This window comes from Ochotona curzoniae, unplaced genomic scaffold (assembly GCF_017591425.1).
Source record: "Ochotona curzoniae isolate NIBS_2020 unplaced genomic scaffold, NIBS_Ocur_1.0 contig_3819, whole genome shotgun sequence".
In the NCBI taxonomy this organism is placed as follows: domain Eukaryota; kingdom Metazoa; phylum Chordata; class Mammalia; order Lagomorpha; family Ochotonidae; genus Ochotona; species Ochotona curzoniae.
In genome coordinates this window covers 12327659-12355491 of record NW_024466004.1, presented here as the reverse complement: position 1 = coordinate 12355491, position 27833 = coordinate 12327659, and the positions used below count along the sequence as shown (strand labels likewise).

The window sequence follows — 27833 nt, the reverse complement described above, 5'->3', positions numbered from 1 at the left end:
AGATAATTTCAAAAAGTGCTCCTAAGCGAAAGATGAAGAGGAAAATGGTGGGTAGCGGTCTGAAATCAACTTTAAGAACTTTCTACCCTTGAACCTCGAAAGCACAGGAAGTGACTAGTATTATTTTATGAAAGAACACATATGGCCTGTGGGCCTTCACCACCCTACACACACACACACACACACACACACACACACTCCAAAACCACACTTCTATATGCAAACACGCCCTCTCCCATCACCAGAGCAATGAATGAGATGCAGGGAGGCCCAGTGGACCAGGGACAGAAAGGCATAGCCTTCCACTGCTGGAGATCAGGCTGTGGAGGGACAGGGTGGAAGACATTGCACATAAATCCTTTGCATGTTCTTTGGTATGTTAAAAATGCAGCATCATCCTTTCTTCTTTTTCCTTGGTTAACAAAACAGAATGGGAGGGTTCCAACAACATGGAAGGGCAAGAAGATTGCCCTTACTTGAAGCCCTGGAGCCCCCTGCTTCATGCCCACCCCCTCAACCCCTTGCTTGGCCACTAATTGTTTCTGCTCCAATGGGCAGTCAGCGCCTTCACCCATTTCCTTTCCCATTCATTCGGGCCCGAAGGAGAGAAAACAAAACTCTAAAAAATAATTGCTAGCATCTTAAAAAAAAAAAAAATTAACTTCTAGCATCTTAAAAAAAAAAAAACAAGAAAAAAAAAGAAAGCAAGCAAGCTTCGCTCTCCCCCCCCCCAACCCATCCAACCCCTAAAAAGAATCTCTGCTCCTGCCCTTCACTTCTCCCGCCTCCCTTCCTCCCCCCACGGGGCACATGTCTGCTTCTTACAACAACGAGGCACATGGTTCCAGTTAGGCACCGAACCCCACCAAGACCGAGAGGAAATCCACCTCTGTGGGACGCTCCGCACGGAACCACCTCCAGCGAGGGAGGCCGGGGGACTGCAGCACCGAGATGAAGGGATAGACCGAGGGAACGCTGCTCATGCGGTGAGAGGCAGCCCGGGAGGAGGCGAGGGCTGGGAGGCCGGGGAGGGGTGGGCCCCGCGGCGCCCCCGCAGCGCCCGCCGCCGCCCCCACGCGCGCTGCCGATATTTGCGCGCCTTGCTGCAACTTGCTGCAGTGTTTGAAAGAGTAGTAGGAGCGCGCATGGAGGTGGGGCCGGGGAAAGACCAGGCGGAGTGGTTGGGGGAACGGAGGGGTGGAGGGAGACGAGGGGGGAAGAACGCGCCGAGCGAGCGGGGAGGCGGCGGCGATGGGGAGGGGGGTTGGCCCCGAGGGGCAGGGATGGGAGAGAGCGGGGTAGCCCAGCGCTTACACATGTCACATGTGCTTTTTAAGACGGCCGGGAGCGCCTGCGAGCTGGATCTGGTGGAGGATGCTGCGGCAGGTGCTTCGCAGAGGGCTCCAGTCGTTCTGCCACAGGCTGGGCTTGTGCGTGAGCCGGCACCCGGTCTTTTTCCTCACCGTGCCCGCAGTCCTGACCATCACCTTCGGCCTCAGCGCGCTCAACCGCTTCCAGCCCGAGGGCGACCTGGAGCGCCTGGTCGCTCCCAGCCACAGCCTGGCCAAGATCGAGCGCAGCCTGGCCAGCAGCCTTTTCCCCCTGGACCAGTCCAAAAGCCAGCTCTATTCGGACTTACACACCCCTGGGAGGTATGGCAGGGTGATCCTCCTCTCCCCACCCGGGGACAATATTTTGCTCCAGGCTGAGGGGATCCTGCAGACCCACCGAGCCGTGCTGGAAATGAAGGTGAACCACAAGGGCTATAATTATACTTTTTCCCATCTGTGTGTGTTGAGAAATCAGGATAAGAAATGCGTGCTGGATGATATTATTTCAGTGCTAGAGGATCTCAGGCAGGCTGCCGTCTCCAATAAGACAACAGCCAGGGTGCAAGTGAGGTATCCCAACACTAAATTAAAGGTATGCTCCTCCTGCATGCTTCTGCCAATTAAAGAGGCAGCACTTCATTTCTTGCCCTAAACAAGCAAAGAAAATGCAGAGGTCTCATCCTTAAGACTCAGAAGCGGATGCTTCTTTCATTTCTGGGGGCGGGGGTAAAGATGGACAACTGAGTGAAGAAAACAGGCAATCAATGGTACGGCTAGATATAAAGAAATTCAATGCCAAACAAAATAAATGCCAAAACGAATCGAAACAAAAATGAAAAAAAAAAAAGTTTCTGAGACCCTGCAATTACATCTTTGTTCAGGGTTAATAAATCAGTGAATGGAGGGGGGTGGGGGAATCCTGATCAGTTTGGGGGATTTCTTTTCATACGGGGCTCAATGTATTTCTTATTACTGATTACACATCCACCTGGTGCTGTATCCACTGTTGACATCTTCAGCTTCACTTGGTTTGGCCATGTACGGTGCTTGTACATTTTGGTGCCCTTTGAATGTGTGTCTGAGAGCAGTGGCTTCTGAATGTAGCAGGGATTCCGAGAATTAGGTGATTATTAGTTTACACAGCAAAAGGAGCGTTTTTTTAAAAATGCATAAAAGTAAGGAACTGTATCTATCTGAATGTGTTCATTGCTGTTATTCTCCTTTTTCCATAAAATATCTAAACCAGAACAAGATTATTATAACGACCCAATAACGACAGAAAAAAAATGCACAGCCAATATTGCAAAGAATGACTATTTCAGCACTAACTATATTGCATTCTTTTTAGACCTGCAATTCAAATTGTGTTCCTCCAGTGTGGTTTCTGAACGCATTCTCCACGGTCAGGTTGGAGCTGCTGCAGGCAATGAGGCATGCAGTCTCCAGGTGACTGAAGTTTCAGGGACAAATGTGACTTCCGAGAGTCACTGCACCATTTGTATGCTTGACCCTGTACATGCTCAGGAGCTGTACAACCATGAATTCCCAAGACAGATGTTTCCCAAGAAGAAGAAATCTTCTAAGATGTGAGAGGATAAGTGTGCTTCTGTGGAAATAATGGAACAGGAGGAATCTTAGCTTCAATGAGAAACCATTGAAAAACCATTATTTGTTTGCTTAGATAGTCAGCATCTATATACAATTAAGATAGCTTTGGAATCTTTTGAAAATAAAAAAATATTTCCTGTAAAGAAAGATATAACGTGTTTAAAAACTGGAGATTCTTTAGGAGCCCTAACCTAGCTCCTTTTCATATGGTACACTTTTTAAAATGGATCCAGAGGCTGGGAAAAGTTTCAGCTTTACACAGCTGAACATCCCCTTGAGGTTATTAAACCTAGACAGATGATTCATCACCTTTAACTCTAGGTAAGGCTTTGCCTGCTTCACACTTATTGATGGGCGCATGATGGATATGTGTGGTTGGGCAGCATGCTTTCTCATTTCCTAAATCCTTTGCCATCAATATCATTGCTTGCTAAAGAAAGGATGTGGTGGAGAGGTAATCTTCCTAGCTCATAGCCCTTCAACTGAATTCTTACTTTGACAAGTATCTGGAAATTAAAAAAAAAAAAAAAGAAAGAAAGTATGAAACTATGATGTATTTCAACATCAACTTATTTTGAGCTGTAGTCTCAGTTAATTAACATGCATTGTGAGTTGAGTCTCTTACTGTGTTTTTCCATCAATACTTTCCAGGTGTAAGAACTTTGTAGAATCAGGCACTGTGTAAATTTCGTTTCTCTGGAGATATCCTTGCGACATTTACGGTGAAAATCCATGAGGTAGCCAATCCAGTCATGTAATAATCATTGGATCTGCTCCAATAATTACTCTTCTAGGCACGTGAGTCAGAATTTGTGTGAGAACAGCAAAATTCTAACTCTTGCAGGTCTTAAAAGTGATAGATGTCAACATTCTCGCCCAAGATTACTTGCTAACAGGGACTGCCATCGTGGGGACTACCAGTGAGCCAATATTTTGCTAGGCCTGTAGTAGCTGCTACATCAAAACTTTTGACTGGTTAATTGGTCATTATACATACATCTTTACAGGAGTCAAGGATAACCACAAAAAAAAAAAACCTGCAGAAGTTAGTATATTGACAATAGCATTATTCTATCGATCACAAATGAACGAAAGTGTTACACGGGTATGAAAGTTCTCAAGCTGCTATATTCTAATATTTTGTATCCTCAAATCTGTTGGTTTGGCTTTCTCTACATGAACTCATTCTGAGTCCTCAGGATGTGTTAAGATAAATGAAATGTCTGGCAGCAATTAATTCTCTCAAGGGCCCAGAGGTAATGTCACAGATACTTGCACAATACAAAATATTTAATTAGTATCATCTATGCCTAGAATTGTCACAGAGGATCTCCAGGGACACTTGGGGTTAAACACCTTGACACAGGGCAATGTGAAATTGCTTTTGTTTCAGATTCTGTGTTATTTGGAAATTGCTATAATTCATGTCTATGCAGGTTCTCAAGGTATGCCTGTGTGACGCTGCTGCACGCTCAAGTTTGAGAATCGCTGGTGTGCAAAGTTTGAGGAAATTTTTCTTATGTATATTCTTTTAAACTCTCTAATTTATTCTGCTTTAGCATACATGGTTCACCACTCTTTCCAACTCTAGGTAATATGCAAAGTTTCAATTGCTGAAAAATGCAACCAGTTAGCAGGCATCAGAAGGACAGGAAATTGCAGAATAAGTAGAAATGATTGGATAATGTGGCAATCACTTGACATAAAAGAAACAGTAGCTAGGAGGTGAAAGATAATCTGTAGGTTTTTAAACACTGAGTTACAAAATCAAAAGGACATCTTCCAAATACCTTTGATATACCAAAGTTAACCTGAGCACAGAAAGGGTTAGAACTTGTGCTAAACATGAATATCTTGACAAGATGATCAAGACAGGTAGACATAAAGAAAGTTATCAAGTATGTAAATCCAAAGAGAGATTTAGATAAAGTTGATATGACAACATATCAGTCAGCTTAGAATACCACAGAGGATGAGAAATGTGCATGGGATTTCAAAAGCTTTGGTAGAGAAGACACCACAATTTGAGGTTCCAAAACCTATATAATATGAATTGTATAATTATTTGCTTCATGTAACATTTATGCTATATCCCTGATGAGTCTCAAGGGTCATCTCTTATATCCATTTTATACTAATCATTTTTCACACTAGTCTGACTGCTAGACATGGTAGTACATAAAATGTGCAATGAACAGCCATCCGTTACTGTGTTCACCTATTTATTAATTTATACTGCAATATCACAAAATAATATAGTTTTTAAACTCTGTGGTACACTCTTACTTAAAAATGATGGCCTATGGTCTTCAAATTTCCATAAGATGGCTTTGACCTCACAAATTTAGGAGTGATATAGGCATTTATTAAAGCTTTCTTATCATACATAAAGTTTAAAGCAATACAATTTGGCCAAGTTGGATTTTTCAGTAAAATATTTAACCTATTGTTGATACTAAAGTTGTGATGAGAGGAAGAAAGGCATTCAAAATGCTTCAGCAAGGACCACTCTGAATTCCCTTAAATATTTTCATTATTAATCGAGAAACTCAAGCAGTTAGTATTTTTGTGCTTCTTAAGTATTCCAGGATCACCTGACTTTTCAACCTGGCTACCCTATGACAGTAATCATTCCCATGTATCTGCCAGTTCTTCGTTTTGGCTAAAGGAGAAAAAAAAATGGGGTAAATAACAATAAAGCAGATACATGTGATCCTAGAGATAGTTTTATTGTACTTTTATTGTTTTATTGTAGGCCAAAACCCTGGCACAAGGTTCTAAAGGAACGAGGTTCTAAAGGAATGAAGTAGACTTAATTAACCTACAGTCTGTCCTTCTCATTATAATAAATTAACAACCACATCTATGAACAAATGTTAATGTGAAGCCAGTGTGTACATCAATACAGCACAATGAGGAATATGAACAGAAATAAACTTTCTTGAATCTTAAGACAACATTTCTCTGTTTTTAAAGGATTTATTATTTATATTGGAAAGCCAGATATACAGAGAGGAGGAGAGATAGAAAGATCTTCCCTCTGATGATTCACTCCTCAAGTGAGTGCAACTGCCAGAGCTGCATATTTCCGAAGCCAGGAACCAGGAGCTCTTCCGGGTCTCCCACACGGGTGGGAGGGTGCAGGGTCTCCCACACGGGTGCAGGGTCCTAAGGCTTTGGGTCATCCTCGACTGCTTTCCCAGGCCACAAGCAGGGAGCTGGATGGGAAGCAGGGCCACCGGGATTAGAACCGGCACCCATATGGGATCCTGGCACATTCAAAGCGAGGAATTTAGCTGCTAGGCCACGCCACCAGGCCCATGATAGTATTTCTTTGGACATATTTCAGGTGCTACCTCCAGGTTTAGGAAATTTTACAATAAACTAATTAGTTGTAATCTCAATGAAAGTGCAATGTAAGCTAGCATGAAAAAAAAGTATTATTTTTAAGAATTTCCAAGAAAAGGTTCTGAAGAGACTGTATAAATTCTAAAATCTCCAAAAAAATATGTGTCAGGAGCCCTTCAACATTTTGGTTTAAAATTACCTTTATAACAACCTCTTAATAGTGAAAAACATCACAGTCTAATGAACTGCTGCTTTGCGTCCTAGGTACTTCATATATAGAAGGTCATTTAGTTTTCACAACTTTATATGTCAAGAAGATTTTTATTCCCATTTACTACACAAAAAAAGTAAAGACCAATAGGCTAAATGACTTCTATGCTACTTAGAAATCAGTGTATGTGGGGACTGACATTTAAATTTAGGTCTATCTAGTATCAAAATGCATATTTTAACCACAGTGCTATATCATGTCCTGGCTCCTGTGGAACTGTTTTGTGTAACTACAGTCCTCTCTGCTAAAACAGAAATAGGGCCTAAAATCCTTCTAAGCTTAAAATTTTAAAAGAACACTAATTAACCTTCATGTCATTAGCTCTACCTACACAACTCATAGGCATTTACAATAGAGTGCCACCTCCAGTTTGGGCAAACTTCTACCTACCCCGTGTAGAATCTCTCACAAGAAATTTAGCAAATTACTCTTTGGCCACCAATTTTACCTTTCAGTTGATTTCTGATCAACCCAGAACAAACAAAATTAAGGCTTAGATTCAGCTAAAAGCCATTTGATTATAATGTAGCCCAAGGTTTTCGGCAAAGCATTCCTGTCACAATCAGGTTTGGGTGTTTTCAACTTAGCCAGGCATTAGAAGCAAAAATAATTATTAAGACAGCATGAGATGGCATATGCATTTTAAGTTGAGAAATGTTCTGCAGATTTGAGTTTTTACCCTAGATCTTTAAGGACTGGTTTTGTGATATCAAGCAGGTCCCATAAATGACTTGGCTGTAAGCTCTACATCTACAAAGTACTAGGACCTTATCAGATGTTGTAAGGATTCATGTTAAACAATCAGTTCTTATTACCTTTTTGCGATTTCTCAGGATGTAGTTATTTACCATGAATGTATTCACTACGTTAGGATCTACAAGCGATCTTCAAAAGTTCATGGAAAATGTGTATTATGAAAAATGCATATTTTTCACACCTTATTGCTAATACATTTTGAAAGGCCTTTAGCTTTCCTTGGGAGTAAAGTAGATGTGCTGGATTAGATTTCAGCAATGTATTGAAACATATTAATTACAGTATCCTAAATTACTCCTTGTACATAGTTCCTGACCAGGGTTAGTTCATGCACTGTTATAAACACCTAGCATGTGCCAAAGACTTGCTTGCTATTAAACCCTCACTCATGCTTCTTGGCTTCCACAAAGGCTGATTTTAAACAAAATTTAGTATTTTTTATAAGTGCTTATTTACATTTTTTGTTATTTAAAGAGTTAAAAAGAAAAACAAGATAGATGAGAAATGTGCCCTGCATTCTCCTACCCATTTCTTCACCCTCAGCTGAAAAAAATGATCCTTTCATTAGTTGCCCTGCATCACTGAGGCTTGGAGTGGGGGGTGGGGAAAATCAAGAGAAGGGCAAGAGGAGGCTGAGCTCTGCTTCCCAACCTCAGGAAAGCATATTTGTTAGCTTCTCCTAGGATCTTAAAGAAATTCATTCTAATGGCTGTTTTCTTAGTGTTTTCCATTTTAAAATATTATTACAACTGAAGTGATCTTTATGTTATACCTTTCAAAATATATTGTGTTCAGAAATAACTAGTAGTTATTAAACAGTGATTGGACCACATGGCTTTCATCTATGGTACACATGTACAATGCTTCCTATAAACATTTTGTTTTTGCTTTCAGCATTTTATGCACTTATCTGAGAGGTAGAATCAGACAGGGAGAACCGCTGCCATCACCTCCATCTGCTGATTGACTCCCATGTGCTTGCCATGCTGGATGGAGCCAAAGCTGGGAGATAGGAACTCAATCCATGTCTCCCACACATGAGACAAAGACTCAGTAACTTGAGCCACCATTGCTAACTCCAAAGCTCTGCCTTGGCAGGAAGCTGGAGGCAAAACTCAGAGCTAAGAAAGGAACCCAAGTTCTCCAAGGGATGCAGATTTTAACCATTGGGCTAAACACGCTCACTTAGCCATTTTTCAAAAGAACAACTCAGAGAATTCCTAGTTTTTAAGCTTGCAAGTGATGACTCCTAATTGCAGATGTTTCTTTCTTACTTACTTTGATTAAATAAGTCATCCAGGTCTCCTTCCTCTGTGAAACTAGAAAAGAGAATCATTTGTCTGATTGTACTGCAGATAAAAGTAAAATCTAGATAGCGATCATGATTTAACTCAAACATTGCCTAAATTTCATTGTAAGTCACAATATTAGTCTCATTTTGTGCTCTAGGACTTTGCTTCTCAAAGAGCCAGACAGTACTGTTAACATTATCTGGGAACTTCTTAGAAATTAAAACTTTGCAAAGATCAAATTCAGAATGTAAGGCTGAAAAGTACTATTAGTTTGTAACTAACTTGAGTAAAGCAAAATGCATTTTCAGACTGAAAAGGCTAGGATAATTATGGAAGAATTGAGCCTCTCCTTATTATCATTTAGCCATGTGCTAGAAATGTCTTGAGAATTACCAAACAGCTATTACATATTGAAATAAAACCTCCATTTTGTCATCTACAGTTGGGCTTGGCACCTGGTAAAGCTTAAAATTGATTGATGTAGCTCATTATTTTCTAAAAATGTTGAAATTCAATCTACCAATCTCTTTAAGAACAGAATCATCAGTGTTTTCTTAGCAAGCCCGTCTGCAGTTATTTCACAACTGTAACTACATTGAACCCTGATTAGTCCAAATATGTTAATATTATATGTGAATACAAGTATAGGAACCATACCTAGCAAGAGTGTTTGGGGGGAAATGGAACACAAAATTACAGCGGTGTGTGTACCTTCAATATGGCATTGTAATCCCTGCTTTGCTCAGGCAGATGATTATGGCAGAATTGTTCATTGAAATCAAGGCTCATTCTCTGTCACTCAGATGAATTCAGGGCCTCTGAAAGGTGTCTGATGAGCAGCACTCACAAATGAATGGACTTGGTTTATTGACGGAATTTATATTGGAACAGTCACTGTTTCCCTTCTGGAGCTCCCCTCCCAACATGGATAGGCCTCATTTGGGATCTTTAACCTTTCTTCAGCTGTCTCAAAAGCTATACGCAGAGTAAAGTTCTTATCCATGGATTCTAAAACTGTGGATTCATTCAATCAGGGATAGAAACTATCTCCCTATCCGTTCCCACACAAAAGCTCTGTACGAGTTTAGAATTCTTTGTTCACCATTCCTTAAGTCACATAATGTGGCAACTGTCTAACTATGAATTCCGTTGTTTTAGGCGCTATAGGTAGAGCTCATTTAAAGGCTATTGGAGGATGAGTACTGATTATATTCATGGAATTTGGTATCTGAGAGATGTCCTTGGAAAAAGAAAAATTCCACAGAAAGAAGAAGGGAAGACTGCAAGGATTCTGGGTTCTGAAAAGCAGGTCACCTGTTTAAAGGCCTCTCATAGCTTAAGAAGGTTCTAAAAGAAGATCCAACCAATCGAGGAAGAGCAGCAGTTTAACCAGATGTTTAGAATCCTGCCTCCAAGCTTACTCTTTCTGTTAAATGTTTGGATCCGTTTTCTCATCTCATCGGATCTCACAAGTACACAGAGAAAGAAAATATATTCAGTTCTGCTTATCAATGCAGGTTATACTAATAAGAGCAAGATATACTTTGTAGTGTATGGTTAAACTTTAAAGTAACCCCAATATGCATTCATTCATGTGACAATTTTGTTTACTATTTTTCAAAAACAGTGTTGAGCACTAAATATTTAGGCAAAAACAAAAGAGATGCAGCTTTTGCCTTCCAGGAGTTTGAGTTTAGTGAGGAGCAAAAGAGCATAAGTGCTGTAAAAGTGGAATACAAGTTGGGCTTTTAGAATTAATAAACCTGAGGAAGTAGTTGTGAACTAAGATCAGGAGCATGAGAGGGAGTTAATATCAAAACATGGGTTAGGTGGAGGAGACAAAAGTGATGAAACTGTGATACCTTAGAAACTTTGAACAAACAGAAGCTGATTGATGGAACTAATGCGTGATAAGTAACTGCTATAAGGGCCTGTTAAGAATTCCCTGAGAGTCAGCAAGTGTAAGCTAGTTTACATCGGAGTTTATGGATCCAGATTGCCAAATCTACATCTTTTTTTCCCCATTTTTTTTTGTTATATTTTGACAATCTTTACATAGTTAATTAGGGTAAAAAGGTTCAAGGGCTACAGGAAAGTGAGACTATTATTTTTTCCATATTGTTTCCTTCATGTTTAAAGGGGGGTATTAAGGGTGAAGCCCACCCAATTTCCCACCCTCCCCAGGTCCCAGATGTAGGGCATGCTCTGAGATACTTGCTCAAGTGGTTTGGTATTTCAACAGTTATGAATCGCTGCCAATCTTGCCTCTCCAAGCACTAGGAGGTCTTTGAAGAATCCACTGACATAGTCCATCATAGAGTCTCTGACCCGTATTTCGCTGCTAAGATATAGCGGAGATGGTTGGTTGACCTGTTCTGTCTTCTCTCTTTTCTTGGTTTGGGTTCTGAGTCCAGCATTTTGATTGGGGAGATCTCCAAAGAAACTGTCTGAGGTGTTCTCAAACCAGATTCTTGTATGTGCTAGCAAGTACAGGGCCCGGCACAGTCCATCACCCCGATCAGCTGGTGGTTGCAATTGCTGGGTTGGTTCTGTTTTCACTCCTGACTTCCACTGGAACCAATGGGTGTTGCAGTCCAGCCTGGTTCTGCCCAGCACATACTTGGCCCTCGCATAAACCAGTGGGAGCTGTAGCCTAGCTGCAGCCTAGTTGGAGTGACCCGCAATAACCCCCACCAGACCCGCCCCCTACCCTGGTTATCCAGTATGTGTAGCAGTAATTCAGTCTGTCCCACACCCCATTCCACCCCAGCCGCTGTCTTAGTTTTATGTCCTCCCCTGGAAGTGGTAACCCAAGAGGGAGGAGCCCACTATTTCCCTCTCAGGTCTCTCTCACTCCAGGATTATGCATTCTTCATGTGGTTCTGTGGTTTGCCTGGACAGAACTAACCCACAGTGCCAGCTTCTTCCAGCTGATGCTGTGGCTAAGCTCAAACAACCCTCACCCACTCTAATTTTGTTTGCACCAGTAGGAATAATCAGCCCAGCCCGGCTTTTCCCTGATCTAGTCCACATGAGGCACACAGGTGCTGTAGCCCTGCCTAGTCTGGTCTGCCCCCATCCCAGCCTATGCTCTTCAGCAGGAGTAGCTGTCCAGCAAAGGAACCACCCCTTATTCCCCTGCCGTCTCTGCACCCTTGTTCTCAAGCTTGCTGGTTGGGCGCTGCGGTCATATCTGTTACAGGCATCCTCACCTTGGCATTCCATATTGTGTACTAGTCTGTGTTGCGGCCGAACCTGGCCTGACCCACACATTTCTGGTGCTTGGATTTGCCAGTGGATGATGTGGACAGATTCAGCCTGGTCTTCCCCCGACCCATGCCAAATATATGCCAGTGGGTAACTTTCCATGGCCTGTTCTGGGCTGTTTCCTATCATGTTTCCTGCACTTACCAGCAGGGTCTGTGTCCTGCCAGAGGAGTTGTCCGGGCTCCTCCATCAGAACCTCTCCCAATGCCAGGTTTCACGCTTACCAGTGGATCTATGAGCCAGCCCTACTCAGTTCACCTCCTGTCATAGCAGGAACAGTGGCTTTTCCTGGCTGGCCTTCAACCTAATCTGGTTTTGTTGTTGGATGTTTCAGCCCAGCCATGGTTTGTCCATACCCACATATGGCTCACACATGGCTCAGTAGGGGGTTGAGACCTTGCCTAGTCCATCCCACATCTATCCTGGTCTTCTAGGACACCAGAGGGTGTTGGGGTCTGGCCCAGCTTGGTGCATCCAGTCCCAGTCCACACTTGTGCCAAGGGAGACTACAGCAGTTTCCAGATCAGAACGCAGCCCCCATTCCAGGTCACACGCCCCTTGGTGGGAACCTCAACCCAGCTAGGGCTGTCCCCTTAGCTCCCCAATCGGGCCTGTTCCCAGCCATAGATCACATGCATGCCAGTGGTTGCTGACTCAGCTTGGCACAGTCCCTCACCTATCCTGACCTCTGCCTTAGACACTGTGGCTTAGCGTTCCTGGCTCATGCAGACCAGTAGGCCCAAGAGCCTGAGTCGGCATGGCCTGTGCTCCCTCCTGGTCTTTAGTTTTGCTTGTGGGCTAAGGTTTGCTCAGTCCTGCCTGATCTACCCCGTTCCATTATCAATTGACACATTTGCCAGCTGTTGGAGCTACTTTTCCCAGCTTGTCTGACCCCCAGGTCTGGACCACATGTTCACCAGTGGGAGCTATGACTCTCCAAGGGAGTTTCCCAAGTTCCTCCATGTAATCCACTCCCAGACCCAGTTCTCATACATGCCATTGGGTTTTAGGCCAGTGCCCAGCAGTCTGGCCTTCCATTTGGCCTTGTATGAGTTGGTGAACGTTGCAGCCCAGCCCACCCCACACCCTAATCAGGATGCACATTTGGGTGCTGCTGCCCTGACCAGTCCAGACTGTTGGGGGTGCCTTTACCTGTGATTGATGGCAGGCTCCTTGGTCATACTTAGCTTAGTTTATCACCACCCAAACTCTTGAGCTAACCAGTGGGGCCAAAATTTTCACAGGATGTGGCCCACACATTCCTCACAGAATTTACCCCCCCGTTAGGATTCTTGAGTGCTAGTTAATGTAATGGCTTGCTTAATGTGACCCTTCACCTGATCCATCATCATATCAGATAACATGATATAATTATGCAGGACAAGGCCCAGACATAGCTTTTGCATGGACTGATATTTGGTGGTCAGCATTGTTCAGTGATTACAAGTTTTACAAAGGTAGAGTTACTATCATTGGGAATCTTTACCAATGTTCCATGTCCTAGAACAATGGGTTAAACCTGGAGCTAACTAAGCAGTGGCTCAAAGAACCAAAACCCCAGAGCTTCCCGGCCAGGTGGCCAGCAGGCGGAGCCTGGCACGAAATGGCGCACTGACCACCTGGTGACAGTTTACCATGTGCACATGGTGGCTGTTGTCTGGAATCCAGGCATGAGACGCCCTGTCCTGAGACCCACCAGCAGCCGGGAGGCTGCTGGAAGTTTAATCTCCCAGACCCAAGGTCACGCCTCTCCCCAATCCCATTCACCACCCAATGAAGGTGGCGAGTGGGTCCCAGACCTGCCCAGTCACGGAGACCTCTCCCCTCGGTGTACTCACCCCGAAGGGAGCAGCCCCCAGAGCCCAGGCAGACCCGGGGACAGTTCACCATGTGCACATGGTGGCTGTGGTCTGGGATCCAGGCATGAGACGCCCTGTCCTGAGACCCACCAGCCAAATCTACATCTTAGCTCTGACTCCACTAATCCTATGAATTTGGGGATATTTTTCTATCTTTGTAGTTCAATTTTCATAGAGAACCGGGTGTGTTAAATGATCTCATAATACCTAAAGCTGTGCTGCTCACCGTACTTGCCACCAGAATTTTTTTTTAGAAATGCAGATTCTGTTTTGGTAGTTCTGAAATAGGAGGGAATTCTACATTTATGATAAGATGCCAAGTGACACTCATATGCAACCCTTTTGTGAGAAGATATAAGGCACTGACAATAGTGTCTGCTTCATTGTTAAATCAAAGCAAATGCTGACGGCTAACTCACTGAACATTGATAGTCAGTTTTTATTGGAATGATTGGGTTTCTAGTGAATTCATACTCGGATGGAAAATAAAACAGAAACAAAGAAACCTCCTTTTACTTCAACTCTCAAAGAGGAAATTCTCTGCTTCATTGTAGTCATCAGTACTTCCTTAGTAGTAAATGCAATAAAATGGACATAGATCTTTTAATCTTTTGTACAGAAGCATTGAAGGTATTTCCAAAGTTGTCATTCTAAATTTGACCGGTTGTATAAGAACTATAAGCAGCAGATAAAGAAGGCCTTGTACCGTGACCTTCATATGCACTGGTTTGGTAGTATCTTGAAGTTGTATTTTTTTTTATATGTTTTTGATTAAGCTAATCTTGACCATTTCATCCCCTCTGCTTCTTACTAACAATCTTTTCTTTCTATTCATAGAATAAGTTTTCCAGAAACATTCTTTCTCATTGCCTCTCTCCTTAGAGTCCTTAGTGAAGCCAGACACGTGCTAGTTTCTTTCATGTGTATAACACATTTAGTGACATCTCTATCCTGCTATTTACTCAGGCTCAGCGTATCAGTCATCTGTCATTAACTCTTCCTTTCCTCCTCCTTAACTGTTTAAAACATACACATGTAATGTGGAATTAATTGTTAGATCCTAAGAAGTCTAAAATAGTAATTCTCAAAGTATAATCCTTGTATCAGCACCATCAACATCACCTGGAAACCTGTTTGAAGTTCAGAGTCTCAGACCGTACTCTGGCCCAGACCCACAGGTGACTGACTTCTGTTGTGAAGTGAGAACTTCTATCAACTAAGTATAGGAAACTATTGTAGAGCCTTAAAAAAAAAATACATGATGTTGGGTTCCATCCCCAGACTTGTCTTTAACCTTGAGAGGCCAAACATTGTCTTAAAACCCTTCTGATGGTTATTATAAATTACTAAAGTTGAAGACCAAAGTCACTTTTCCAAACTTTTCATTTACATTTTCACTAGCTGGGAATTTTGTTATCTCTTAACTGTTTTATTTTATGTATTAGTCTAATCTTTCCCAATTTCATATACCCTAATCTATGTAACAAGATTCTCATATGGTTCTCTTGATTACGCTTGCCCCCAATCCACTCTTAGCAGAGCTTCCATTTCCTGGAAAAGACATCAGTTCCTGACCACAGCCCTTAAAAATATTCCTTTGCTCAGGCTCCCACTTCTCTTGTAGTCAGGGGTGACATGTCATCATACAACAAATACATACAATATCATGTCAACAAATGAAGGAAAACACAACCTGAGTTGCATTTGCACTATTCCCTTTACTTGGAATTTATTTCACACTGTCAAAGTCACACACATCTCCTAAAAGTGAACATCCTAAAGTTAATGTTTCATTATTTCTATAGAATCTTTCTAAGTGCTTCCAGAATGAGGAAGGATTTTCATGCACATTTGGAGATTCATAACTCTGTTCATCTCAGTTGAACCTATGTTAGAAATTTGTAGTGAGTCTCTCCTGAAACACATAATAGTATGTGCTCAGTGAGCCTACTGGGAAGAAATCCTATGCATTAATTAATTTGGCTGGGAGGATACAGTCAACAAGAATTCTGTGGGACAAGCCCTTGGCAAAAGTAGGAAAGGAAGAAGACAAAAGTCTATTCAGGCTGACATATTATGATGGTGCCAAAAAGAGAATGATTCCATTGAAAGCTCTTTCCATGAGTTTTTGTGACATACTTGAGGAACAGCATCAGAGCTTCAGGTTCAAGAAATAAAGAACAAGAAGAAAAGGAAGAGACATTTTGTCCACCTGCACACAGTCACCACATGGCTTAGGTCAGGAGAAACTTCAGATGGCAAGATGTGGTGTCAGCAGCTGGTAAGGCTGCCAGATTGAGTAAATAAAAATACTGGACACCCAGTAATATTTTCGTTTCAAATAAAAAATGTAGGCCTTAGCAGAAGTGTTTGATCAATATTACTTTTTATTTACCTGAAATCTAAATTTAACGGGATATTGTGTATTTCATCAGGTAGTTCTAGCACATTGATTATTCACAAACTCACAACTGGCGGATTCCACACAGATCTAAGCCTCTCATAGGGTAGCAGGGATTTGTTCTAACTCTCAGTAGTGGTAATCAGCCGGGGGCAAGGGAAAAATCATGAAACACTTCACTTGGACAATGAGGGGTAATATGAGGATTCCTAGAGGTGCACAGGTAGACGTTTACAGGGGCCAGAGTCGTATTTGAATGGATTGAGAAAGAGTGAAATTTCAGTTACACTTAATTTGATTTCGTTTGTCTACTCTCACCTTAAGTAAGCCAATTTACTATTTTAACATTTCTAACAGCCTACGCTGGATAAAGATACCATTTAACAGGAAAGACTTTCGTTGAGTATTTTGGCAATAAAAAGATGAACTAGAACACTTGTTAATGAAAATATATGTTATTTATATATCATATTATGCACATTAGTGAAAATTTGTAAGTTTATAGGTTGGAAGCATTAGCAATCTCAAAGCTGAAATTCTGGACTAGACAGGTTATGCTAACATTTGTACAATAGTGCTCAATATTATATTGCTATTAGGAACTTATCTCATTCTTCATCAATATATCTTTTAAAAATAGGTTTCATATGTTTGTATTTCCAGCCTTTTTACATAACTTAAGCACACAGTCTTACAAATAAGAAATCCCTTGGTAAATGACTGATGAAAGGAAAAATGTACATGCATTGTTTAAAAGGGATTCTCATTGAATGCTGATTTAAGTTGCTTAGATCCTCTTAATCCAACATTTACCATACTTTTTCACTTAGAGTGTAAAACATTGGATACCATCCTAACATTTCATGTGTGGTTCTCACATAGTACCCTTTGGTCATGGAAAAAGTGGAAGCTGTCATTTGTCTCATCTCAGAAATCAGGTCCACATGCAGAGTTCACCGTAGGGAATGGTCTCTCCTGAGCAGAGGTTGGCTTGGTGAGGCAGAGCCTGCGTCACAGAGCATGAGGACAGACCCAAAAAGTAGTGTTTCAGTAAGTTCCCCTGGGGACATTCACCCTGCTGGAGCTCCCCAGGGTAAGGAGAGCTCAGGGTCTGAACTAGTTTAATGACCCCCTTTTATAGGTAGTACAAGCCTCTCTAAGGGAATAGCATATAAAACTCGTATTATTAGCAGCTTGGCTTTCATTTAATACTGTTCAACTGTTTTTATCTTGTGTATTGTTTTTAAGGAACTAGATTTATTCTAGGCTGTGAAGCTAAACTTTTTTTTTTCAGATAAGCAATTACATTTTAGCAGAATGTTCCTTTCTAAAGAATTTCAATATTTTTAGAAGTAACTTGACTTAAATTTGGTTATACAATGGTGTTCTTCAGCTCAAGCCCAATAGGAAAATGCTTTAGTAATTGATAACCAAATTGATAAGAGCCCATCATTCTATCTCTCCCTTGGCTTGGTAAACTGTTGATTTATGGAAGGTATTGATAATCTGACTCACTTAATCTAAAACAGAACATTTTTATTTGAGATAGGATTAAAAAATGCAATCAACTGTTAATGAGTTTCTTTTTGAAATTTTTAGATAATAATGAAGCAGATAATTAGAAAAAAGACAATGAAGTCTTTTCCTTTTTTAAAGATTTATTTTTTTTATTGTAAAGTCAGATATATATAGAGAGGGGGAGAGACAGAGAGGAAGATCCTCCCTCCGATGATTTCACTCCCCAAGTGACTGCAATGGCTGATGCTGAGCTGATCCAAAGCCAGGAGCCAGGAGCCTCTTCTAGGTCTCCCACGTGGGTGCAGGATCCCAAGGCATTGGGCCATCCTTGACTGCTTTCCCAGGCCACAAGCAGGGAGCTGAATGGGAAGCGGGGCTGCTGGTATTAGAACCAGTGCCCATATGGGATCCTGGCATGTTCAAAGCAAGGATTTCAGATGCTAGGCCAAGGTGCTGGGCCCCGAAATCTTTTTTTTTTTAATCCAATTTCCCATTTACTTGCCAAATGATGTTGGATTTGCTTTTTTGAATTAAAAGATAATTTTATATGTACCTTTCAGATGTTCAACTTTTCTAATACTGGGTAATATTTCAATACACTGTAACAATTTTGTTACTATAAGCATCAATTCATTCTCTTTCTCTTTCTCCTTCTCGCTCTCCTTCTACCTTTCCAATAAAAAATAAAGAAATGTTCTCTTTAAACCACCAAATCACAATATCACAGAAAAAGTTAGAAAACTAAATGAAAAATTCTTGACCAATTCTGTTTAAAAAATCCAGTATTTAATTGTAAATTGCACAGTTTTAACATAAGATTCATGTCTTATTAAAATTATTTATTTTCAATGTTTCATAAATAGTTTCATAATTTTCATTTGATGCTTTGCATCAAAATTGAGCATACAGCTTGTTATATTTGATATTTACACTTAATCTTGTCTACAGAGCACCTCTTGGGTAGTGTTTAAGGGACTGATTTTTGCAGTTCTGAATAAGCATTGGAAAGAGAGCAAAACGTCCTGACTTGCACTCTAGGATAGGAGAATTGTCTTATGTGATTTAGAATATTGCCATACCAAATATGCTCATTTGCAAAAAGAAAACATAAGTATACACTAACAAGTTTCAGGGAGCCAGTGTCCAAAGAAAAAGCATGGGAAATTAGGAAGATCAGACTTATTTATATATCAGCTTCAAAATGCTGTAACATGCCTTGATAAAACTGCATCCAAATTAAGCTTCTAAGAGAATATTGTAGCTTATTCCATTAGGACACTATTTATTTTTATTATGCTTCTTTTTTTTTTCTGATACACTCAATGGATCTCCAAGGAAATACTGCAGTAAAATAGCACTGCTCTAATGGCGTAGCACATTAAGCTTCACCCACAACACCAGCTGCATGCTTGGGTGCTGGTTTGTATCCTTGCTGTTCTACTTCCAGTCCAGCATCGTGATAAGGAGGGATGATCTTTAAGTCCCTGTTACCCATGTGAGACAGCCAGGTTAAACTCCCGGCTTATGTCTTTTGCCTGGTCATTGTAGCAATCAGGGAAGTGACCTAGAGGATGGAAGGTCTCTCTCTGTCTCCCTTCTCCCCTATTTCTCTCTCTATGTATCTCTGACTCTCATACAAACTAGTATGTAAGTCTTAAAATAATAAAGGAATAATGCAGGAGCTTTCATATCAATGATGTTCTGAACTCCTACCCAGATCAATTGACCCAGAATTGGAGAAGACATGGAATTGGTATTTCCTGGAATGACTTTGGAGGATAACCAGACAGACTTACTGGAGAAGAAACCTTCTATCCTCCACCCCAGTCCTACCTGGCTTTCATGCCTTCAAGATACCACGATAAAGAAACACTCGATGTAAAATTCAAGCTGCTTCCCCTGAAACTCAGCTTTAGGTCCAGTTTAGGGACTCAGAAAACATTTGCCCTAACATCAACAACTACATCACTACCTTCTATCTAGCTGAGTTCAAACATGAATTTGGGCGACAAAAGGAACAATTTAACCTCCTTCTCTACTCCCTAGTCTGTAATTGACTAACCAGGAATACATTATCGTCATTAACTTGCTGTGCTCTAAAGATGTCCTGTATTGCTCATCATTGGAAAAAATCTATACCTTGACACTTTAAAAGGCACCCTCACCATAAATTTCTCCAAGGAGATTACCAACAATAAAACAGCCTGGGCTCATAATACTATTATGGTGGTAAACCAAACATAATAAATCTTGATTATTCAAAAGAAATGTAAATAACCCTAGGACTTTAAATATTCTTTGTATTTTCAATTAATTTATTAGCCTGTAGATTTTTATCAAAAGAACCTAAAATTCTACACATCCTAAAATGGTTATTGCTTGCTGCATTGTAACCAAGTTATTAATACTATCCATTGTTATTTCATTAAAATATTTAGTTATTTGAAAATAACTGTAGGCATAGAGGGAGAGATACAAAGAAAAATAGAGACCCATCTGATTGTTCTCCTAGATGGCTGCAAGAGTCAGGGGCAAGGCCAGGTCAAAGCCAGGAATCAGGAGTTGAATCCAAATTCCCTAATCGAATAAAAGGAAAACAAATGTTTGAGTCACCCTCACACGCTTTTCCAGATCACTATGAGAGAAGTGGATTGGAAGTGGACCAGCTAGTACACTAACGTGGACCTATCTGGCATGCCCAGATATAGGCAGCAGCTTTACCCACAGTACCAGAATGCCAGTCATTGTTCTGTATTTTTGATAAGTTCATTGTAGGAAACTAAAAAATGCACACAGAACAAATGAAAGGTCAGTAGTTTGAACTCTTTGGCTTTTTAGCTGTCATATTCTGAGTACTAAAGCAATACATGAAGGGATTAGAAATACTCCCAGATTTAGCTTTGACAAGATTTCTTTGATAATCATCAACTAAACTCTATGTTTTCTGTCTCTTCCCGTGTTAATAAGTGTTTTTTCACAGTATCTACCAGCTTCAGCAAGATTACAACCATTCATAAGTGGATCCCAGATCTTCCAGTTCAGTGTAGCCAATCAACCCACTTTAAAAAGTATTAACACAGCGTTTAGTTAAATAAAAGTATGTTCATTAAAGTGCAATGAATATTTAAAGTAGTTCCAGCTTCATAGGAACCATAATAATCACGTGCCCTTCTTGCATCAGGGAAAAGCTTTTTCATTAGTAACCCTGTGGGTTCACAAATCATATGCTCCTGCTCCTTTTATTTCCAAATGGAAACTATAAATCACTTGACACATGAGGTGAAAGCATGTTTCCACATTCAATATAACTGATGTGGTAAGCACCACCAGCCACTAATAATTGGAAATTACACTTTATAGAAGGAAAGCCAAATGTAAGACAACCCACTACTATCCACATATTAAGTACTTTAGCAAAAATGTAAAAGCAATTTGCAAAAATGAATCCACACATAAAATTTTTCCAAAGCCATATCTAGTAGAGAATTAACCCATCTTTACTATTCTAGGAAAGTTGTTTTTTATTTTGCATTTAATTTTAGTATTCACTTATTAACTTGAAATGCAGAGTGACAGAGAGGGAGAAGAGGGAGAAAAATGGAGATCTTCCAATTGCTGGTTCCCTCCCCAAGTGACCTCAATGGCTGGGATGGTGCCCGGCTGAAGCCAGAGCCAAGAACTGGATGCAGATTTCTCAAATGGTTACCAGGTTCCCCAGTGCTTGGACTATGTTTTACAGTTTTGCCAGGCTGAACTAGCAGTCACAAAATTTCTTCTCTAGAAACCTATAATCTGTTGAGGAAACAAGTAAATTGGAAGGCATCTATACACATATACAAACAAGTAAACTGGATCGTAAACATTGGTCCAAAATGACCTGGAGCATGAAAAACCTAAAGCTAGTTCAACATGATATTTCATTTGTCTAAACCCTTGCTAATTATTTTCTTTAAAGTTAAGTTTATGGTGTAAGAAACGTTTCAGAGACATTCCTTTCAATTGATAATAAATAAATATTTTTGTTTTGAAAATGTATTCACTAAAATTGAGGTCAATGGAGAGTTGCCATCTGTAAGCATGGAAATATTGAGCTGTGATTAGTTGCTCTGAAGGTTATGAAGTCAGCACAAAATCCCAATAAGGCTATATGCTTCAAAAATGAATACAATGCAGGAAAATTTTATGGGTATGAACCAAAAAATATCTAGATGAAAAAACACGAGGGCTATTAATCACCCACAGGATTTGACCAAGAGATTGGTGGATAGTGGAACTTTCCATGACCCCAAAAATCATTCTACTCTCTTGTCTTGCCTCCCTAATGTGTACAGTAAGCGTTAAGATAATTGTGGATTTATTTCATGAACAAAAGGAAAGCACATATACAGGTAGAAGATGTCATTCATAAGTCATGAATCATTTACAACTAAGATGGAGGAGTTGGGAAGCAATTTATTCTAAGATGCTGAAAACATTTAATAAGGACAAAGAAGAAAGACTTACTGTTGTTTCATAAAGAACTCTGACTTAGTTCATCTTGGTGGTAAAGCAGCATTTTTGTTAACATTAAACAAGCAAGTCTTTCTCTAACTCTCACATTAGGTTACATTAAACTTTTCTGGAACAGAGTGACTCCGAAAAACACTCAACCAGGGAGTCTTGTATACAGCTCACAGGATGGATGATGCATGTGCTTGGGCAATAGATCCATCTACCACGTACAGGACTCCAGGTCCTCCTGTTTAGAAATATAAAATAGACATGTGCATTTATCTATTTTTAATAAAGATTTTTTTATACTTATAAGGTCATGTACATGATTAGAAAATTAAAAATGAATGAATTTAATTGTCATGAACAAAAAAATCTAAATACTGTTCATTGGCTGTCTTATGACAACAATTTTATTTTGCTCACATCTTTAATTATTTCAATTCTCTGTTATGGTTAGTTGTTTCTTCTTTTTATTTAAGATCTATTTATTTTTATTGGAAAGTCAGACTTACAGAAAGGAGAGAGAAAAATCTTCCATTCACTCCCCATGTGACTGAAATGGCAGGAGTTGAGCCAATCTGAAGCCAGGAGACAGGAGCCTCTTCCAGGACACCAACATAGGTCCAGGGTCCCTAGAGTTTGGGCCTCCTCTACTGCCTTCTGAGGCTACAAGCAGGGGGCTGGATGGAAAGTGGAACAGCCAGGATACTAACTGGAACCAATGTGGTATCCTGGCACATGCAAGGCAAGGATTCACTCAAGCCTGTTACCTGTTTCTTTAACGCAAAACTGCAAGTTAGGAAGTCTCTTTTTTGAATATTTTGAAATAATATGTGGTTCAGATCTGTAAGAACAATACCACCAAGTCATAGCAAGGGCTCCAAGTCATTTAGAACAGTGAAGCATGCATGAATTCATTCAGTTGTCATCAAGAGCCAAAAGAGACCTGTTAACCTCACTTTTACACAAGGGAAGCTGAGACCCAGACAGCTAAAAATCTCATTTACGTGCATTCAGACTACATAGAGTTAGTATTCTTACTATGGTACCTTTGTTATTACTTATTCCTAAGCCACTGATCAACCTTATAAAGCACCTAAAGCTTCAGCTTAGTAGCATGTAACATTTCTCATGTTATTCCTGTAGTGTCCATAGGAAACACACGAAAAGGAATCATTCTCATCAAATAATCTTCAACCAGAGCTAATGAAAGTGTATTTCTTATAGCCTTTTTTTTCAGAGGCAATCTAATCATTTTTTATTAAGTTCAATTTATGTGGGTCTCACATAATTGATCGAGTTTCTGTCACTTTTCTTGGAAAACTCTTCTAAAATCCTAATAAAGCTGACTAGCATCATGACATTTCTCTATTATAAAACTATTTCTCTTTATTATGATACTCCATTATTCTTTTTTCCTATCAGCAAAGTAGAATGACCTCAAATAACTCTTTTTAAATAAGTCATGTTGATACTGAGCTTTTAATGAAGATCAGAAATCAAAGCTCGTATCATCGCTTTGTAGAAAAGCAAGTATAATAAACAGGAACACAGTTGATACAGTTTTACAGAAACCTCTTCCTACCACAAATATACATAGGGCAAAACTAGAAGCCAAAGTTCTTCGTCTTTATGTAACAGCCACCATTTTGAAGCTACCTGGTCTGTTTGAAGCTATGATGGATCAGTGTTCACTGAGCCTTTGTGCAAAATGATAGTAGTTTATTATCACTGTTTAGGCTAGAATAGTATCATAACCAGAAATGAGTTTACCACCTACTTACATGACACATTAAGCAGAGTCTACAAGACTGTAAATGCCCAATGAGGAATACAGAGAGTATTTGTTTGTCAAGAGTTTAGAAGGCCTATAGATCAACTTTATCTTTCCCTGAGGCTTTTAGGATGAAGTGGGATTTGAGCTAGTTCCAAGATGAAGGTCAGGATCAGATGGAGAAATGCAAGGAGAGCACTGAGCAAAGCAAGATGCATCCTTCAGAGCATGCTCTCTTGCTCAGCATTTTTATCCTCAGCAAACTTATGGAAAAATAATTTCATTTTCTATAAATAGATCAAGTAGGCCAATCAAAGTCAAAGTTCTCTTCAAACAATAGGAACTTCAACTATGTCAGTATTTCATAGAATTCATACAAAAACGGAGGTTTTCGCATCAAAATTTTTTAGCCATGGCACAATTGGTATTGTGGCAGATACCTCTTTGCTGTGGGACTGACTGTCTTTTGTATCACAAAATGTTTAGCACTGTTCTTGGTCTTTGGTTTACCTGTGAAAACTATAAACAAGTGTCATCAGTTGTTGTCAGAAGTTCCCTGGGGTTTAAAACCACTGCTCCCTATTAAGAACTATTTTTTTTTCTAATTTCATGCACAATGGCAGGAATAGTTCTCTATGACTTCTGTCTTCCTATTTTGTAGCACATAGAATTAGAGCACAAACAGCAAGAAAATTGCCTTTGTATGTAACTTAAACCCCTCATCCTCCATGTCATCAATCTGTTTCTTCAGTAATTTCAGAATGTGTCCCTTCAAGGGAGGATTACTCAGCCCACTTAGCAAGAAGTGAGATTCTAATTTCTAGAGTGCCCAGTGAAAGTCAGTAAAAAGGGACAATTGTTTAGCCTCACCATTAAGATGTCACCTCTGATATCAGAGTACTGGATTCCTTTCCCAGCTTTAGTTCATACATCATGAATTCTTGCTATTGCAGACTCTCAGAGGCAACAGTATAGCTCAAGATGGTTCCAGTTCTTGGATTCTTGCTATGCATGTGGCAGTTCTAAGTTCTGTTCTTGGCCTCTGACTTTTGTGCAGGCTTTGTCCTAGCCTTAGCAGGATACCAGACAGTAGGTGGAAACACTCCCTTTCTCTCTCTTTCCCTTTCTCTAAAAGGCAAAGTTTAAAAAAAAAAATCAGCAAGAAATGTTCACTAATATCTATTCTCTGGTGAGGGGGAACTATCCCAACTTGTTCACTTGTCAAAATCATACTCCTATTTAGAGTAGAAACCTATTTCAATTGTAAATCCTGGTGGTGGCGGAGACTTAGCATTTAGGAGAGAGCACAGCTGGTGCTTCCTGGATGTTAAATAATTCATCTACCTCATTTTGGAGAGACAGCAGCAGTGAGCCAAGATGCTAAATCCTCAAGGTAATATTGCAAATCCTGACACTGTGGAAGGAAAGGCCCACTAAATCAAAGAGCTATCCAGATATCCTGCACCGTTTTGGGAGAAGCCAAAGAAAGACTGCTCTTTGCTATCCAAGTTTCCCTCATTTTGGTAGTGTGGGAAACATAACTTGAGAGAATCTTATGAAACTGAGCTAAAAAAAAAATAATCATTTTATATAGAAGACTATTTCAAAACATTTGCGGACTGAGATTTCCAAATAAATGAGTCATTTTATTTTAATTGTGGGGAAAATGGAATTAAAAAATAAGCACATTTGGTGCCATTTTTTGTCCATGGAGTTTTTTTATAACAATATTTCTGTGAGTTTTTTGAGATCTTGATATACATGTATTTCAAAAGCTTTTGCACTTTTTATTTCATTTCTGATTCCTTTCACATATCTTTTAAAAGTTGTCAAACCTGAGGCATTCATGCAGATGTTTCATCTTTCAAGTGACATGTTTTAATCTTTCCACAAAATATTTTCACCAGAAATTGAAGATTATCATCATTGGACCCAGCAACTGACTGCTAGCTTCTTGTGATTTGTAGAAAATAGTTGACGTTTGAGTGTTTGCTTGATGATAAATACTTCTCATTAAAGTTTCTGTTCTCACGCTTGGCTATTTATCTATTTTAGTTCAAATTGTCCTAGCACATGTTTTCAGCTTGTCCTGTGTGATCACATTACCCTGGAAGCTGCATTAATTCCAGGATGCTCAGCTTCTAAATTTTCCATAGCAGTTTATGACACTCTTTGAGTAACAAAAATGTTAAAACTCCTATTTCAGTGCTAAGAAGAGGTGGCACTCTTAGAAAAATGCTTATTTTGCATCGTAATAAAACAAATTCTCAATCTTCAGACAGGTCAGGCTGCAACCACAGTGTCCTGATACAACTGGGTGCCCTTGTCCTTGTCATTTGATTTTTAAAAATACCAGAGTGGCTTGCACTATAAACATTAGTTTCTAGCGATCCAGCAACGTCAAGGCACTGACAGACTCAATATCTGGTAAGGACCTCTAGTGCTTTTCTCTGTGTCTTCACATGGTGGAAGAGTCCTGGGAGCTCTCCAAGGTCTCATTCATGAGGGTGCCACTGCATGACTTAATTACCTGCCCCTTACCTTTAAATATCATCTCTTTGGGATTTAGATACCCAGCATATTCATTTGGACAGGACACATTCAGTCAACCGTAGCCCAGTTGAACCAACTTTCATAGATTGTAAGGCTCTCATGAGAATTTACAATGTAAACAGCTTTCAGAAGCCTTTATGATTTAATCTGTGGTGTTTCGTTGACTTCCTACAATGATAGAAACAACCAAAACAAGTTTTCTATTGGTCAACTTCAGTTGCTTTGCATTTAACTCTGATCAGAATAAATGGTGATAAAATTAGTCTGCAATTAACCAATTCCTGTTACCAAGGTAATTCAGGTTCTTAAATGGCAGTTTAATTCTTTTGTTCTGGAAAGATTTGTCTGGAAAGGAAATACAAAGATTGAACTTCACAACTGAAAACTGACTAGGTATGATTTGTAATGGTCATGGTTTTAAATAAAAACACACTGTGGTCATTAGAACCAAAAAGAAAGAAAAAGAGGGAGAATTCTAGTCAGCAAAATTAAGTTTGGGTCATTTATTAAACTCTTTTTTGTCATCTTGTAAGAACAAAGGGGAGACTCACATTCTGCTAATTCTACCCAGAACGCAGGTATATTTAGACTGACCATGAAGCTAAGACACGTCAAGCAATATTCAGTGCATGGCAGTTACGTCAGGGGAGATTTGATGAGTGTGTGCACTGTTTGCTTATCATGATGCTTTCTGCCTAGGTCGAGGATACAACCTGACCTATGGTAGCTTTTTAATGACACACCTTGCTTTAACATACTCTAAAAACATTAATTCCTACAAGCCTCCGTTTGATTATGCTTCAAAGTAGTCTTCTTTGGGAAACCTCATTTAGTGTGTATTTTTATTTCCTTTGAAGGTTGAAAAACTGTATGGTAAATGAGATGCTATGCTACATAAAAAGATATACATTATTAAATAAATTACAAGATCTTTCCAAAGTTAGAAAAATTGTGAAAGCTTCTATTACAACATCAATAAGTTCAGAAACATGCTAAATGTGAAATGGACATTGCTGGAGATGTTTTAAATAAGAGTCCTTTAAGATAAGATAGGTAATAGAGCTGAAATATTCATTTATAACTAGAATTAAAAATAAAGAAATTAATAGATCCTACTAATTAATTATATATTTGCTTCATTTAGAATTCAGTAATTGTGTCGTCAAGTATGTCTATCACAATGCTACTCAAGGCAGACTGAGAATTTGCAATAGGACAGGACCAGGGCTTTCCAGTAGAACTGAATTATTTTATTCTAAGAAGAAACATCTCTTGTATGGATGAAGTAAAGATATCCAAATGTCTGAGCATCAATGATTCAACAACATGAAATGTACAGGTCTTAACCATGAAGGTTAATG

The 27833-nt window shown here is 39.8% G+C and overlaps 1 protein-coding gene across 2 annotated transcripts in view; it reads left to right on the top strand.

Annotated features, from left to right (window-relative positions):
* The first annotated feature begins 1289 nt into the window (after nt 1-1289).
* The window catches only part of PTCHD4 (patched domain containing 4), a 166692-nt gene continuing 140148 nt past the window's right edge, over nt 1290-27833 (top strand). The window contains exon 1 of one of the 2 annotated variants that reach the window (XM_040982993.1): nt 1290-1749. In XM_040982993.1, the coding sequence (XP_040838927.1) occupies nt 1324-1749 (426 nt within the window). In that variant the 5' untranslated portion in view covers nt 1290-1323. Of the gene's footprint in view, nt 1924-27833 lie in introns of both variants that reach the window. The other variant, XM_040982992.1, reaches the window with a different exon arrangement.